The 18248-nt window shown below is 34.7% G+C and overlaps 2 protein-coding genes across 2 annotated transcripts; both read left to right on the top strand.

Annotated features, from left to right (window-relative positions):
* The first annotated feature begins 496 nt into the window (after positions 1 to 496).
* On the top strand, positions 497 to 9054 carry LOC148608581 (uncharacterized). Its single transcript, XM_088546392.1, has 6 exons — positions 497 to 700; positions 2000 to 2235; positions 3423 to 3556; positions 4678 to 4810; positions 6147 to 6288; positions 8385 to 9054. Exons 1-6 carry the CDS (start codon positions 539 to 541, stop codon positions 8847 to 8849), a joined length of 1272 nt encoding a protein of 423 aa, XP_088402518.1. The 5' UTR covers positions 497 to 538; the 3' UTR covers positions 8850 to 9054.
* Positions 9055 to 9435: 381 nt separating this feature from the next.
* Positions 9436 to 18120, top strand: LOC148608580 (WSCD family member CG9164-like). Its single transcript, XM_088546399.1, has 4 exons — positions 9436 to 9576; positions 16094 to 16392; positions 16976 to 17215; positions 17710 to 18120. Exons 2-4 carry the CDS (start codon positions 16119 to 16121, stop codon positions 18051 to 18053), a joined length of 858 nt encoding a protein of 285 aa, XP_088402525.1. The 5' UTR covers positions 9436 to 9576; positions 16094 to 16118; the 3' UTR covers positions 18054 to 18120.
* Positions 18121 to 18248: the final 128 nt, after the last annotated feature.

The raw sequence follows: 18248 nt of genomic DNA, 5'->3' as shown, positions 1-18248 counted from the left end.
GAAATTGAGGGAACACGGTTAGAAAGGTTATTACTCCTACAACGTAAGAGGTTGGAATTCCGTTCCTCCATACCTCAAGGATGGCACCAAGTCAAAAAATAGCTTGCCAGACAACCTCTAGCAATGCTGGAGTAAAAGGATACCAAAAAGCACATAACTACTAGATAAAGGAAATAGAAGTGCACAACAAAGAACATGAAATAACCAACCAAATAACACGTACATAAACACAGAACTAAAAACTGGGGGCATGGACTAGGTACATAGAGAAATTGTTTCACCATCGGGCATTTTAAAAATCCAAATGTTTTGTTCACTACTTACACTATATGCAAGTCCCAATGTTCGAACTATATAAACCAAAGTATACCATTTACACTTGACACTTCTGCATAGAGAGAAATGCAAAGTAGTGCACCAATGACCTTGTCTATGAACTATTATAGATAACCTTGGATATTATGTAGACCTATAACCCTGTAGTCACGGTCTTGTTATCAACGTACTGTTCTTTTACTACGCGATCTTCGCCGGAACTATGTCAGCAAGCAACCAGTTAGTCTGGTTTTACCTCTTTGTTACTGCTGTTTCCATATTAGTACGAGGCTGTGATGGTGCTGCTTCGAGGACTTTAGTTTTAGGGGGAGGGATTTATAACGATAATAATACTCATTTCTATCAGACAATCATTGACCTCGCGGTAAGTTATGTAACCACGAGTTTGATAAGTTTTTATATTATGCTGATTAATATCTAAATGAAGAAGTATAGAAATACCGATGATGTAAATGAAAACTAACACACACAAAACAAAAACATAAAAACTCGAATGATCTAAAAAGCAGAAATAAATAAACCGGACAACACGAGTCTAACTAAAACTTAAAACCAAGGGTGACATCCGCGTTCCTGGCGAGTGCTAATAAAGTCCTTCTTTTTTCAATACGCACTTTTGAAGAGAAAGGTTATCTATGACAGTTGGAGATCCTTATCGTATAGTTTGAGTGCTCTCTAATTTGGTCAATTTCAAAATGAATCTCAGTGTGAACCATTTTGGGTAAATGGATTATTTAATCATAGTGAAGGCTGACAATAAAGGATTGTGCCAACTTTCGTCTCTTTTATTTGGATTAAGTAATCATTTAAAAGTTCAGAAAATAGAGGTAGAAAACTGGTAACCATAGGGATTCTGCTGTCTGTTGAAAAAAAAAAGACATCTTCCAAACTGAACAAATTTTGTATCAATCAGAAAGTTCAACAAAGTGGTTTCATTACCTGTATATATTTGTTTTTGTACAGATAATTATCTTCAAACAAGAAAGATTACTAGTGGGCTTTGACAATGTATCTTTGCTACAATCCTCGTCATTTGTATAAAAAGCAGTTTTGAATTAAAGTTTCCAGTCTTCCTTTTGTTGTGAAAATGTGATGATGGTATAAAGAGTAAAAAAAAATATTACGTTTTTATCCGGTTATATGGAAATCAACATCTGATTGAAGGAACTTTATGAATAACAAGTACCACAATACTTTGGAGACAATTTTGTGACACTTGTTAAACACCTGAGATGGGGATTTAGTAGTTAACTTAGTTGTCCTAGCAATACGTACAATTAAGAAACCCGGCAAGAAGGTCACTTTAGGGTACACAACATTTCTAAATAAATTGATTTGAGATAAATACTGCAATCTGATTGGTTAAAATAATCTTGTTATATCTCAATGGATAAAAAAATATTGACACACCCCCTATTCAGTTAAATTCAGAGCTACTTTTCCATTGTTTAAAGATAAAAACATGTTTTAAAATTAATTCTAATAATAAATGGCTATGATAAAAAAAATTGTCCATTGAAAAATAACATAAATTTTCCATGTGCATATTTGTTTATTGCACTTTTATTATTGCCAATTCTTAATTTAAAAAAATGAGCACTGAATAGAACACGAATAAATAAGCGTTGTTCTTGTTGTTCAACTTCTGATAATTTCATTGCAGGGAGGCAGTAATGTAGCCAAAATTGGTGTAATAGTGGCGGCTACATTATATCCCACATCAAGTTGTAAACAATATACTAATGTCTTCATTAACCAACACCATGCAAGGTCAGTGTACTGTATTCCAATCTCCTGGACCGACTACTCAAGAAACTCAGATCCTACTGTTATTAGCATGATAAGACAACAGACAGGCTTTTATTTCGCCGGTGGAGAACCAGAACGGATTATTGATGCGTAAGCTTAATCTAGTTTTTATTGCACTGTTTTACTTCTTAAGCACCAATTCATATAAAACAGACACTGTCAATAGCAAAGTGATTCATTGTGTTGAAAAACTCACCGAACAAACAATGCTACTTCCAGTCTGCATATGCTATATACTTGCATAACTGTGATCCTTTCTGTATTCAGGTCTATATTTTTGAGAAAATCGTACACTTATCTCCCACTCTAAACAACCAAATCAAATCTAAAAAAAAAACGATAACTCTTGCGAAGTGCCAGTTTCATGTACAATCTCTATATTATTTTTTTCTTAAAAGAGCAACAATCAAATGAAAAACTGAGACTGATTATGTATTCAGAACTGCTTCTTAAGAAGTAATAAATATGAATTTGGTGGGTTTTTGACATGCATGAGTCACCTCCTGTCAGATTTTTATAATACTGAACAAAAAAAAAACAAAAAAAAAACAGGAAAACTGGGAATCCGCGTGCCATTACTCCTACAGTGTAAGCGGTTTGAAGTCCGTTTCTCCATGCGCATACCTCAACCTCTTACTTCTGAGCGCCATATTGCAAACCGTTTGTTCCGACGTTCCTTGAAATCTGCCGAATTATAGTAAAATAGTTCCCATTTAAAACATTTTATATAGTTGTTTACCCTAACACGGCAGATTGTGACTAAACTGACGAAACAAAAGTGACCTTCCTGATGAGAAAGTCCAACAATCCTGGAAATCCTTTATAAAAGCAGTTTAAACGCACTTAACATTTGGTTTTCAGCATTTTGAATGGGTACATCTGGTTAGAAGTTAACAAATACGTATTTTAATTTGCGGAAAGAAAATATAAAAATAGCCAACGAATTGCCATTACTAACTTTAAGTCCGTTTTGTCAAAAATATATTGTATTCCGTAAAATTTGTGACCTAATTTAAAATGGCTGGCCACTTTGATTATTGTCTTATTACAAATGTTTTCTAAGTATTTAGCCAAAAAAATTAGGACTTTTATCGCTTGATTTATTTAGTCATTTCGTGGTTTCTCTAGAAATTGTTTTCCTAATAAAAACATTTCTTAGCATTGCCTAGCCAAATTTGAGATTTGGACTATAATCGATAGACTTTTCGGTGGTTTCGTTTCGTTAATGGCAATATAGTTAAATCGGGCAATTTTCTTCAACATTTTTTACTTTCAAGTCTCTACTCACGGAACAGAGTACCATCACCAGCACTACTGACCATTAAGGACATGTATAACAAAGGTATTGTGGTATCTGGTTCCAGCGCTGGGGAGGAATGCATGTCCTCAGCTGTAATGCTGTGGGGAGGAAGTAAGTAGTGTAATCATATCTAGCTCCAACAAGGGAGACAACTTGCGTCCTCGGCTGTCATATTGTAGGAAAGGAACATAGAAACAAATATAAATTCAAATTCAACATATCTTTATTAACTTTGTGAAAAAAATGGCCCTTGTGATAAATATCCAGCGACGATGAGGAATGCATTTCGTACTTCGTAATGTTGTAGAAGGGAAAATTAAAAATACAAAAGCGGAACTATCTTGTTCCATTTCCGAACAGGAAATTGTGTGTCACCAGCTGTTACATGTATGCAGGGGGAGGAGGTATGTACTTTCAGCGGAGGAGTGGGTACTTCACATCTTTTTATTATCGGACAGGGATGTACATGTATGTCATTAGTTGTCATGTTGTAGGGAGGGAAACGATCTGATATATCTATAGTTTCAGAAACTCGTTGGCTTTATGATTGTGGAATAAATAACTTGATAATTATTTGCTTTAACCTGAGATTGCAAAATAAAATAACACCCTTAACTACACGCAAATTGTTGTTAAATTGCACTATAACAATAAAGTTGAAAATTATAGCACTTTCCGTATATATCCGTTACACCCTTCATTTCGTGCATTATAAAGCTAGGATATTGTTGCTTTTAGCAGATAATTCGACTGTCTTTGTGAAAATAAACCAATAAAATCCCCCCAAAAAATCTATCGTAATACAATGTTAGCCAATCATTTGCAGGATATACTTGGTTTAATTATCGTTTTCTGCCAACATATATACTCAATACTGTTAGACCCGGTTTGCACTCATATGTGGTATTTCTAATACATGACGGTCAGATGGGTTTCTTAACCCCTTGACTGTCATTTGGGGTCTCTCACACACACACACGGTTTAAAGCATTGAAGCGTTTACACAGTCCCCGGGCATAGTCATGTGTTAATCAGTTTCCTTTATTGAAGGGTTATTATGACGCAGAAGGGTTACCAAACCTATGCACCTTATGGTTTAAATGGAAATAATGCAGTATATACGTTTTAAAGAAAACCGGTATTACTTATTGATCATGATTAGTTTTTAAAATTAGCTCTAGTAAAGTAAAATTGCTAGCTTATACGTACAGAATAGCATCTTTATATTGTAGCCGGTAACTCGTATGATACATTGAAGTACGGTCCGTATGAGATACATGCAAGCCAAAACAGAGATTACTTACTGTACGACCAACGTGGAGGTCTAGGTTTCCTCGATGGCTTCGTACTGGATGCTCATTTCAGGTTCGTATATCAACCATGATAAATCTACCTTAAATTTATACTTTCACGAAAAGCAGATTATATTTTTAATTCATGCATAGCATTTGATTGGGCATAAACAAAAATGACAGCTTCTGCTACAAAATGTGTTAAGACAATGGAAATTAAAGAGTAATCAAGGGAACCAATGTTATAGCGGTAATCAAGAGAATTTACAAAGGGACAAAGACCAGACATGGAAAACAGACATATACAACAAAGAACATAAAGTAACTAAATTCATACATACAAAGTAACAGAAGCAAATGAGCAACTCGGACTCCACTAAAACTGGGAGCATGGACCAGGTGCACCAGTAGGGTAAGCGTCCTCTGTTTTTCTAGACACACCCGCCGAGTTGCTCATAAAAAGTCAGTCCGGGGTAGACAAACGAGGAAAGGAAAACCATGACCCGTTGAATAAATCAGTTTTCATGGTGCAGATGGATACACCATAACAATCCACCACGCGTTCATGATGACGACCACAAAACTTCTGTAGTGATTACTTCAGTCTTGGAGCAACATAACCCTGTTCCAGAAGCCTATATGTTAGAGTTCTAGCGCGATACAAATAGTCTTGTGTTTTATAAGCATTTAGTATATGCATTTTCAATTCAATATTTTACTGGAAAGAGGACGTAAAAGGTGTGATCTAAACACGATACATAGATATTATATGCAAAAACAGTTAACATATAGAAAGTAATTTCAGTGTATATAATTATATATCCAACAATGATTACCTATAGTAGACTTTTTTTATCACTCCGAAAAACAGTAAAATATATGAGGTACGGAATAAGTCAAAATTATCATTTTTTAAGGAGGTCTTTAATTATTTATGGACTTCCGCAATTCGTTTTCAGGATCTCCTCAAATCGATTTCAGGACTTCCATAAATATCTGAGAAGCTCCACAAGTTGATTTCAGGACCACCATAATTCGAATTGGAGGTCCAGAAATCGAATTGTGGACGTTCTGAAATCGAATTGTTGAGGTTCATAAATACGTAAGGGTCTTAAATAAACATTTACAGACCTCCCTTAATAATGATAATTTTGACCAATTCCGAGCTTCTTTAAAATTTTTAAGTGTTGCATAATCATGTAAAGGAAATCCAAAACATCTAATGAATGATTTATTTGCTAAGACAGAAATGCCTATGGAATATTTGATATATCAGATTGACTAGGACTAAATGTAATATTTAATTGAAATAAACACATAAAATCGCGGAAAATTAAGACAAGTTCTCAATGAAATAGTTCCTCCCTTGCAGTGGTAATTATTATATGCTCCCCAACATTCTATTTTAGTCAAAAGGGTAGAGAGGGGCGTCTTGTCAGGGTGTTGCATGAAACTCAACGTCTCCCGAATGGAGTGAAATGGGGCATCGGTATTGACGAGAACACTGCATTAATCATCCGACACGTGGGAACTGATCAAGCTGTTGCCGAGGTATTGCTTTCTGTATTTCCATTGAATTGTATACAAATCATAACGTGAACATCATATTTTAGCTCACTTGGCCAAAGGCCATGTGAGCTATTGCCATCACTTGGCGTCCGTCGTCGTCGTCGTTAACAATTATACAAAACTCTTCTCCTCTGAAACTACTCGGCTAATTAGAACCAAACTTGGTATAAATGTTCTTTGGGGTATCCTGCATAGAACTAATGTGGGGATTTTTGATTCGTCGAAAAACATGGCTGCTGTTACTAAAAACAGAAGATTGGGGTCAGACAGTAGTTTTTCACATATATCTCCAAAACCGTTAGGTTTAACTAAATTCTGATATTGGGTAAAGGTGTTCAGTATGATAAGATCTATCTCTGGTCAAAGTTTGGTTTTAATCCGTTAAGCCATGTTAGAATTATTGCCCTTTTTCAACGATTTTTGCTATTTTTAATGTTATTTCTTTCAAAAATCTCCTCCTCTGACATTATTTGATTAATTGGAACCAAACATGGTACGAATGTTCCATGGTGTATCCTGCATAGAACTGTAGTGGGGATTTTTGATCCGTCAAAAAACATGGCAGCCGATACTAGAAATAGAACATACAGTGTGGGGGTCAGACAGTAGTTTTTACGTACATGTATATATCTCCAAAACCGTTAGGTTTAGCCAAATTCTTTCAATAGCTGAAATGATCCTTATTATTAAGACTACTAAAGTCTACAGGCCTGGGATAAAATTTGTCAGATGAGGTTAAAGAGTAATCAAGGGAACCAAGGCCATAGCGGTAATCAAAAGAACGCAATCCAGGGACAAAGACCAGACATGGAAAACAGACACTCACAATAAAGAACATAAAGTAACTAAAATCATACACACAAAGTAACAAAAGTAAATGAGCAACTCGGACTCCACTAAAAACTGGGAGCATGGACCAGGTGCACCGGTAGGGTAAGCGTCAACTAGTAATTTTCAATGTTTCACTGTGAATTCCCAAGACAAATGACACCTGAAAGTTGCATACCATTGCGAAGCTTGGAAACGAAGGCTTTCAAAATCATTATTCTAAATTTATTCTAATGGTACGATGATCTTAGAAATTCTTCACAAAATTTACTTGAATAAAAAAAAAAAAAACTGAAAATCAACATTTTTACCTTTTCTTCTAACTGACAGCATGGAGGCAAATTACTCACACATTTATATGATATTCATTCACTTTTTGTAGTAAATTACAAAAATGATTTTAAAGTACACATTCTCAGCTTTATTTTAACTATTTTTGATCAGAATACACACAAATAATGTATTTACAATGCATATATCTAGGTTCAGTGTGTTTTTGGTACTACATAGGGGGTGGCAATTTGACCCGGAAGTGGTTAGTGAGACCTGACACCTTGTAAGAGTTATTGCCCTTGAAAGGGGAAAAATGACTTTTTTAACAGTTTTCAGTCATTATCTTAAAAACAATGATAGATTGAAAGAAACTTTCAATTTGTTGAAATGACCCATATGATAAGCCCTACCATAGACTTCTTCAGTCAAAATTGTTGGACAACTTCTTGTTAAATTTATTGCCTTTGAAAGGCAAAATTCAACCAGGTAGGTGATTCAGGCTCCTGGGAGCCTCTTGTTATATTTACGAATTCTTACAGTCGGTTGACTTTCACTTCTGACCTTGTTGAATTGGAGTAGCCCTAGGTTAACACCAGTTTTGCGAAATGAACTCCCCTGTTGAATAGTTACAATGGAGCTTAAACTCTATGGCCATTTATATAGACACTTTAATTCAAGCAGTTAAACAACTGAAAGCAAGAGTTTAAGTTCCATTATTACTAATTCAAAAGATGAATGGCTATTCTAGTTTAACAAGGTCAGAGGGGTCACGGTCAACTCACTGTTATACAAGTTAGTGATTCATATTTTGTACAAGTGTGTATGTGTGTCAGTATTTAAACAAAAAGTGTTTACACTGGCGAAACCAGAAATTCGGCAAGGGGGTGCCCCGGTGATTTTCTAGTTTGTTTTTTTTTATATTTAACCAAACTTTTGTCTCCACTGTACACCTGTAAAACGATTTGTCTGTTTTGTAGGTAATAGGAGAAAATGGAGTCACCTTCATGGATGTTTCAAAGTCATCTATAGACATGAAACATTTCTACTTTGCAATAGAGAACGTATTTCTGCATTATCTGACAGAAGGAGACAAAATGTTTCTTAGTAACAAATCCATAGAATTCTCATCGTCAAAGACATCTATGTTGGGAAATGAGAGATTTCCAACACCTTTAAACTCAAGAGACATCTTTAATTCCAAGACTCCTATAACTTCGCGAAAATCAGAATTTGTGAAAGTAGCGACGAGTGCTTTCGATGCTTTAGATCATCACAGCGGATACGGAGATACATCGGAAAAACATCCGACATTTAGAGTAGTATTTTCACGCGCTGTTGACGGTTCTGCCGGGTACTCAAAACGAGGGCGAAATTTTGACGAAGATGTCACCTCCTATACTAATTTACATCTACATCTGACTGGTTTCAATCCCATTGGATGACGTGCAAATGATTAATTAAAAGAAAAAAAGATTTGGCTCTGTGTTGAAACTTGCTACAGGTGTGTCATGAATCAAACAGACCATTGTTTAAATACCTGTGTAACTATTGAATAATTCACAATCGCATCAGAGCTTTTTTTAAAAAGATAATTATAGCTTGCATATGCTTTCAATTGTTTGATAGTAAAATGTAGAAAGAATTTAAGGATTTTGATATTTCGTATTATTGACTAACGTTCGAATATTAGCCAAATATGATAAAATCTGCCAATACAATACAACATACAAAAATACAAAAAGTGCGCCAAAAAATCCACGGTGGCCTAGGCCATTAAGACGTATTGGACTAGTCGCAATAATACTATAATAAATACGAAAAGCACAATTCTAGATCAAGGAAGTTTCCATAAATTCTTATTCATACAAGCTTGTATATATATATTATTGGTTATTGTCAGTATATAATCAAATGACCCCGACCGGAAGCCTGATGAATTACTATGTAAATTCTGTTTTATGTACTATCATCCGAATGATATACCTGCTGGAAGATAAAACTACCATCTACTATTAATTCAATACGATATAATGTCAATGTTATCTATGAGCACGTACCATTGTCTGTGCTATCTATCATTAATCACATTGATGCAGTGTGGTAGTAGGGTTGTAATGTCCTAAAGAATGAACAGGAGAGTGTGCTTGGATTCTTTATCCATTTAAACAGGTAAGATAATATTGGTTATTTAAAAACTTGTAATAATGTAGGGGTGGGTCCAGAAATTTAGAAAAGAAGGGGGTCCTGGCTGGCATTTGAAAAATTTTTTCCCCAAAATTTCACCAAATGTGATTCTTAGCCCCCTTTTCCCCGGGATCCACCACTGAAATATAAGTTCGTTTTGATTGATTTATTTCAGCTAGCTTACATCGGAACATTGGAAGATATTTCAAGAAGAATATTTCATCAAATTAATCGATGAATAGTAGCTAGATTTGTATTGCTTGCTAATGACACAACAAGAGATTACATTTTATTAACCCGTGGACATTCAACAACCAGTCACTAAAATGAAAGACCACCAACTGATGTCTTTTAAAATGACGTCTTTTGTGGGCATGCATGAGGAAAAAAAACTGAGGGTAGCATGAATAAGGGCCGGGCGAAGGAATTGGGAGGTAACATATGCTGAATTTGTTTTATCGATTCTGTTGGAAGTAAAGTTTGGTATGTGGGAGCTGTTTCAACATACCTGGTCTTACAAACATTATTCGATGGGAACCTAACCCACTTGATTGAAAAGGCGGCAATAAAAGAAAAAATAAACTCAGTCTGGTAGATTATAGTCCTGTGTGTTACTGAGTATATGAAAATGGTAAAACATAGACATATATAAACAAGCGACTTGCCAAGAAAGAAAACGGGACAATATTTATAAGATAGTGACTAGCGAGTGGAGAACAGTGAGGCAAAATATGAAATTATTACCCAAATAAGGCTTGGAATCCTCTCCAACAAGATTCATTGCTAATGTCAAAATTTTAAATGGTGTCCCTTGACTATACTAAAACTTTACTCTAAAACTAAAACTACATGCGTCAGCTCGTATTCCTGTAGATGACAAATGGGTATTACAGATTTCATACATTTGAACAAAATTCGATTGATGTGAACAGTGGAATGAACTAGTTAAATAGGACGTGAGATCCTCTTGTTTTCACAGAAAAGGGTTATACAATTTGTCGCCTTATTAAAATAGAATTTATCATCACAGGAAGATATATCTAGTGACATAATTTTCAAGCAAGTTTTTATACGACTGCGATGTGTTTTCGATAGTATAATGGAAACAATCTGTCTTCGTCGCCGTCTGCATCTTTAGCGTCCTTTAGGTTACAGACCACCAATTCAACCAATGAGCATTTGGAACGTACGCAAAAATAGTCCTACGCAGAAATTACCCCTGTTCCTCATAGTGCTGTGAAAAAAGTTCTCATCTTATTTAAAAAATTTAAACAGTTTCTGAAAGGAAAAACATTTTATAGGTGCATTTTGCTTCTTGTGATGTGAAGCCTAATCTCCATAATGATTTTTAAATATACCCCTATCTTGTGAAAACACTGGGATTTCCCATGCTATTTATAGACCCTTCACTTCCGGTGACCAGTACTGCACTGCAAGTCTGCTAACCCCACATGCCATTCTGAGGATTGTGAGCTGACATATGTAGAATCATGCTGATATATAGTCCTCTGCAGGTTAAAGTTAAGGTAAAGTCTAGAGAAGCCATTGAATATTGTGAAATTAGCATAGAAGCCTATGGGAAGTGGAATTAGTGGTTTTTAGCCTTTAACATTCGTTTATTTACGGAAACTTCAGTAAAACTTATCCAATCTTTTTATTCTTTTATTTCAAATTGTTCATAGGGACATGGCGGAGGGCTCTCTAGTATTTTGGAGGTTTTTGTCCAACCCATTCTGAAATAAGAGGCTGAAAGGAGGAAACTGGTGTTATCATTAGAATTGATAGAAAAAGTTTATTGTTGATCTGACTTTGATGGTCGAATTGTCAATGTATTACTTTTGAAATTATGTTGTAAATGTTTTACAAGGTAGACTTATGTTGAACCGTTTTACAAGGTAGACTTATGTTGAACCGTCAAAGGGTGAGAAATGAGGACCACGCCCAAAAAAATCTACTTCAAAAAAGATTTTGATTTTTTTATTTGATTGCTGCTGGAAATCCCTTCATGCGTTTTTCAATCGGATTTCAGATATTTCTTACAGTCTTCGATTTTGAAGGGCCGGGCTAAAGGGGCCACGCCCCCTCAAAAAATCAACATTTGTATTATTGGTCCAATTTCGATTTTTGTATTAGATTCCTCAGGCGCGTAGCTGAGGCCAAATTGAAATGTAGGCAAAATTACGGCAAGGGATCTGTGGGACGCTTAAGGCCCCCAGCAGGTCCAGGGGGCAGAGCCCCCCTCCCCTCCTCCCCCCCGAAGCTCCGCGGAGATAGCGTTTTAGAGCATCATTTATGCCTCTCCTGGATGTATTTTATCTCCAAAAAAACAAATTGGCAAAATTAAGTGCAGCTACGCGCCTGTTCCTTATAAAAATTGCTGCCTTCGTTTTTCATTCAGATTTACAACTCTTTTATACAGTAACAGAGATCGAAGGCAAGGGTCTTTGATTAGCGCCGTTTAGCAGAACTTTTTTTCCTCTTTAAGTTAATTTTAAATTTTGTGCTATATTTCGAAATCAGTTGTGACTACACTTCTGGTTATCCAATTGCATAATGAACTGTATGTCCCTATTCTTAAGTGTGCAAATCCTAGTATTGTGACGACATATGCCCCAAAGGAACAGTGTTCAACATGCTGCAGTCTTATCATGCTTCGTGAAGCTTTTAATTTCTTTCAGAAACAGTGAATGCTTGTTTCACAGCGAGGTTGATTAGAGGCTATATCTTTTTGAAATTGATCGAAATATAGATAAATGTAACATAAATACCTCATTAAACGACGTCGTCGATACATTTAACGACTAATATTTGATCTGCTATACATGCCGACTCGCTTCTGTTAAGTAACTCATGGCTAACATAATGCCTCAATTGGGTTTTGAAAAGTTTTATGTGTAGATCTGGTATCCCTAAAATAATATTTAATAATGATTTTAATATGGAGGGTATTATCAATTAAACTTTTTATCTTAATGTTTGAAATCATTTTTTGATAAGTTTGGTAGTGTAAGCTGTTGACCTCAAGTAATTCTTTCTAGCGTTGTTGTATATAGTTCTCAATTATGACAAACATTGACAAATATATGCGTGATCATGTTTCACTAAATGTAGGGAAAGGTTCAAAACACCATGATATCCAATGCTTAAATACATAAAGATGAAATCGCCTGGCCCTCGATTGAAAATAAAATAATTTAGTATATTAGTAGATTCAAGTGATTCGATGTCATTATTGGTAAGGCATTGAGGGTAGGGGTGGGGGGACTGGGATTATTTGATGTTGTATGTCAAACAAAAGGTCTTAACATGTACATTAGAAGGGGAAAGCTTTCAAAGCAAAGACCTGCAACTGTTTTACAAATAATTGACAAACTAGTTTAGATTATTGATTGGATTAAAAAAAATATTCAAAATTTGAGCATTTTGTTTCACTCTACCATTGACAGGAAAAAAATCAATATCCCCCATAACTTAATACTGTAGACGTTCAAAAATTTATTTTTTAGTTCCTGCGCTTTAGCCGAAAAAAAAATCTTAACATAAAATTCCAGAAGGAAACGGTCAGTGCTAACTAGAAGTTTGTGCATGTCACCATGATTACAGCGTAAAGCGCGAACCTTCACTTTAATACAAAAAAAAATGTATTTCTAAATCATTGAAATCCCTGTGTCGTAAATGAAGTATGATGGTGTATTCCCAAGAGAATGACTAAAGCCTTTGTACAGAAATTCGTTGCATAAATTATCATACTATAAACATAGTCCGAGACTCGAGGAAACGCTTCCTGCTTTAAATCGATAAATTCCGAAAAAAGCAGTATTTTCTTTCTGTCTTCAATACTAACATATATATCAACTACCATAACAGATCACAGACACTTGTCAGGCGGAGCATTTTCTCAACTTAACACTGCGCTCAATGACGTTATGTTACTATTACACTTCAGCGTGTGTTCTCCGTATTCATACCTGTGGGAAGGCGTGAACGTTACTATTACACTTCAGCGTGTGTTCTCCGTATTCATACCTGTGGGAAGGCGTGAAAGTTACTATTACACTTCAGCGTGTGTTCTCCGTATTCATACCTGTGGGAAGGCGTGAAAGTTACTATTACACTTCAGCGTGTGTTCTCCGTATTCATATCTGTGGGAAGGCGTGAAAGTTACTATTACACTTCAGCGTGTGTTCTCCGTATTCATACCTGTGGGAAGGCGTGAACGTTACTATTACACTTCAGCGTGTGTTCTCCGTATTCATACCTGTGGGAAGGCGCGAAAGTTACTATTACACTTCAGCGTGTGTTCTCCGTATTCATACCTGTTGGAAGGCGTGAAAGTTACTATTACACTTCAGCGTGTGTTCTCCGTATTCTTACCTGTAGGAAGGCGTGAAAAGTTAAGCCAATTAACCCCTTCGAATTTCATAATATCTCTACTTACAATTTTTATGCTAAGTATTAATACAATAATGTCATGCTCTGCAATCATCTGTTTTCAAAATCTGAAAATCTGAAATCAAGTTGAGTTCTATACCAAATAAATATGTGTAACAACATAAGTACACATGTAAAAGATACACGCTTCATATTTCAGTTGATGTTTTACACAGCTGGACGTGTCAGTTAGGACGTCTAAAACAATGAATACTTGGTTCAGAGTTTCGATGAGAAAATGATTTTTTTTCTTATTATTCTATTTTATTTTACATTTCACTCTAAAAATTGGATAATTCTTACTCTGAAACACTGGGATTAAGTAATATTCATGGGAAAAACCTTAGCAATTCTTTTGCAACAATGGTCCTTTAATTTTAGTACATGTGTATTTTTATTTTTGTTTTGTTTTTGTTTTTTTGAATTTTTGTTTTTGGTTTTGATTTGATTTGATTTTTTGGCGGGGGGTCCACCATCCTCCTAAGTCAGGGTTTTGAGTCCACCTTCGTTGAGGGAGCAAATGTGGACTCATAAACCCTGGCTTGGATGGATGAGGTTCCACAACTCTCTTCGATCAAACTTTAATGACACGTCAGAAGTTTGGTTCAGTATTTCGCTTTAAACATCAATCATTATGTATTCTAATATTCAAATACTCTCGTAATGAAATACATGAATTTGTCATTTTTTTCACTTTTTAAGATCGTATTACATATTATATTTTTTAATAAAGGTGGCTCCTTGATTTATGAAGCCCGAGTTTCGTTTTCTTTATTTTGATATATGTTGAACAACTTTTTACCTATTTTTCCAAAAATGAAAAGAAAGTAGTGGGTCACCCGACTCATTTTCTGATAAGTCAGGGTCCAAAATGGGGAATTATGCCCTGAAATGAATTCACATTTCCTTTAGATTGAGTAGTATATATGCAGAATATATGCAAATTGAAATAATACTCCAGCGCCTTTATTGTTGTTATGTGTTTAGCATACACTACATTTTAAATATAAATAAAACAATAAATATATCCTGTAACATACATTTAGTCAAATCCCGCTATTGAGGTAGGAAATAGAGGATCACCCGACTATTTACAGAGATAGGCGGAAAATTGTCAGACCACCTTTTTTTCTAAAATTTTAATGTTTGGTCTCTAAAAAAATCGATGAATTCGAATCAAAATTCCAATAAAGTTTCTTTATTTGCATTTTAATACCAAGAAGTATCTGTCCAAAAAATAGTTCGTTTAAAAAATTTAAAAAAAAACATACCACATGGAGCTTGATCATGAAATATTGCCATATTTTTGATATTTGATCATTTTCTTGTAATTGAGTTATCTCCCCTTTTCAATCTTTTTTCAGATTCCCTGATACATTGAAAAAAGGAAATTCGGAAATTCTTCTAAATAGGGAAGTCACCTTACTATTTTTGTAGAATCCGTTCAAGATTAAATTGGGCTTCATAGATTGAAAGTCTTAATTGATTTAGTGCTTGAGCACTTGGATAATATTTTATATAAACATCTCTAAAAAGCTTTAGGTCCGCTCAGTTTCAAAGTTGTGAACTATAAGGCTGATTTTATTAGCAAATACACGAGTTTTGATTAATTTTTCAAGTATATTTTACAAATTATAAAGTACAGGATCACCTATGATTCTCTACATAAAGGGGAGATAACTAAGCCCAAAATTTCAGGGGATGTCCGATTGCGACAATTTTGAGTTCGCTTGCACAACAAATTATTTGCGACCGTTGTAGGTTTGCACCACTTATTATTTTATTCTGTGAACTCAATTGCAGACATTTTAAAATCACTCAATTGAGCAAGTTTGATAAATAATGAAAGTTAAATAATATTAATGCGGCGCAAATGGTACTCCTAAAATATGTTATTTGTACATTTTTTCCAAATTTTGATAAATATATTTAATAGAAACCTGTTCATTGAGGGCATTTCAAACCTACAAATGTCAGAGACAATTCTTTTTTACCACAAATCTAAAAAATTACAGGTAGATTGTTCAGAAAGTTTAAATAAAAAAATCTAATTTTCAATCTGTGCTTAAAGGTTTTAAAAAGGAGAGTGGTACCACATGGTTCGGAGCCATAGATGTGCAAAGTCCTACGTCTGTGCTGTATTAGTAACCGTCATTGTCTTCTTTAATATTTTGACTGTTCACCAGTTATCTAAATCAAGACCAAGTCACTTCATCCATACATATGGTTCCTTGTATGTTGGACGTCTGAACAAGTTTAAGACTTGTAGACCAATTGGTCTGTCTTCTAAGCCTTTACCACTGATATCATTAGCTAGTTACCCCGGCTCAGGAAACACGTGGTTACGCCATCTGTTACAACAAGCAACTGGTATGTCATCTCTTAAAAAGAATTCCGTTACTTTAGTTGATAATACAAGTGTATATTCTTGGTACATCTTACACGACAATTTAACAGAGTGGACGGTTTTGAGATTCGCACTTTGAACGCTTTGTTGACGAGCAATACTTGCGTGCCAAATCTGTTCACCTGTGTTTATTCTACTGATTATACAATGTAACAGTCACGCGATAATAAATTAAAAATCCATGAAAAAATCGAAAGATCTTATATAGTAATAGTGCTACATCAGGTAATATTGCGGAGATTCTTATTACTGTTATACATTCAATGCATCTTTGAAGACATCGTCATATAATGCAGATCTACGATGTGTGAAGAAATCATTAAAAAAATGATAGAAATGCACAAGGGAGTTCACGCCATTTTTATGCTCCTAATTCTTAACTATAAACATTTATCTCTCTTCACGCTATTTTAGCAATTCCATTTTTTTGTGTGTTTTTAATGCGCTTTAGTAATTAAAAGAAAGTACCGAAGAAAGAATTAGGGGTGTCACTATCAGCCTGACTCTTACTTGTTGACACTGTCGATTGTTACTGATGTGTTTCAGGTATTGCCACCGGAAGTGAATATGTGGACCTAGGATTAAAGTACTATGGTTTTCCAGGCGAGGGAATCAGCAATCGGTCTGTACTGACAGTAAAAACACACGAATCAACAGACGAAACTTTACAGAAATTCGACAAGGGGATTCTCTTAATTAGGAAACCCGAGGATGCATTGCTTGCAGAATTTAACAGAAGATGCGCTGGACACCTAGGACACGCTCAAAAAATACATTTTAAAATAGGTAATTAACACTACAAATACTGTAATTGTTAGGTTGGTATTTTTGACGATTTGGTGAGGTTTTTTATTGTTTTGTTTTTGTTTTGTTTTGTTTTGTTTTTGTTTCTTGTTTTTTGTTGTTGTTTTTTTTTATTGTTTTGTTTTGTTTTGTTTGTTTTGTTTTGTTTTTATTATTTTTGTTTTGTTTTGTTTTTTTTAAATTATTATTATTATTGAAGGTATCCAAAAAACATTAGGATATCTTCGTACATGTAATATGAAAATACAAATCCACAATTTTACGGCATGCGCCTTTGAACTATATGGCCAGTATATTATCTTAAATTGGATTGATTGCTTAATTGATTTTTTATTCGATTGTATTGAATTTCTTTAGAAATTCAACTGTATTTGTCTGAGTGGTTTTGAAAATCTTGCAAAAAATACACGAAGAAGAAACAAAACGTTAAGCCTATTTACCTCCGATCATTTCTATTTTATATGTATTCATTGTAGAATGGAAAAGTTTTCTCTATGAAGAGATGGAACGTTGGTATACATTTAACAGTCGTTGGTTACAATACTCGGGACCACTTAAAATCATCAGATACGACACTCTTCAACAGAATACGGAAATTGTACTGAAATCAGTGCTGGAATACCTTAAAATTATAGTTACAAATGAAGATTTATCTTGTGTTGTTAGAAATGTCGAAGGGACATTCAAGCGTCCAGGAAATACTCATAATTACTTTGGACAAACAATATTTACGGTATCTGAAAAGGAGAAATTAGTCAGATATTGGAACAATATTTTAACCGGATGCAACAATAGGAAACAATTACACAGTTTAAAGTAACATGCAAGAAATTTAGAAAACCAATACAGCATCTATTTTACAAATAAAACAAATCAGTGATGACTAAGTTTGTAGTTGGTTATATCTATTCATTAACTACAACGAAAGAGTGAACTGAGTTAAACGCAACAAATGAACATAACGTATATCGGTAAATACCTGGAAGTTGCCGTATTAAGGTCTTAAAGAGTAATC

This window comes from Perna viridis, chromosome 9 (assembly GCF_037379345.1).
Source record: "Perna viridis isolate PV_CMFRI_1.1 ecotype Kerala chromosome 9, ASM3737934v1, whole genome shotgun sequence".
Taxonomy (NCBI): domain Eukaryota; kingdom Metazoa; phylum Mollusca; class Bivalvia; order Mytilida; family Mytilidae; genus Perna; species Perna viridis.
The sequence above is the reverse complement of the archived record's forward strand: the minus strand, read 5'-3'. Positions and strand labels throughout refer to the sequence as shown.

Coding starts and splice junctions, on each gene's coding strand:
- LOC148608580 (XM_088546399.1), top strand. CDS start 16,119: ATGGTTCGGAGCCATAGATGTGCAAAGTCCTACGTCTGTGCTGTATTA. Junction 16,393..16,975: donor TCTGTTACAACAAGCAACTG/GTATGTCATCTC, acceptor GATGTGTTTCAG/GTATTGCCACCGGAAGTGAA. Junction 17,216..17,709: donor AAAAATACATTTTAAAATAG/GTAATTAACACT, acceptor TATTCATTGTAG/AATGGAAAAGTTTTCTCTAT.
- LOC148608581 (XM_088546392.1), top strand. CDS start 539: ATGTCAGCAAGCAACCAGTTAGTCTGGTTTTACCTCTTTGTTACTGCT. Junction 3,557..4,677: donor TGTAATGCTGTGGGGAGGAA/GTAAGTAGTGTA, acceptor TTTATATTGTAG/CCGGTAACTCGTATGATACA. Junction 4,811..6,146: donor GTACTGGATGCTCATTTCAG/GTTCGTATATCA, acceptor ATTCTATTTTAG/TCAAAAGGGTAGAGAGGGGC.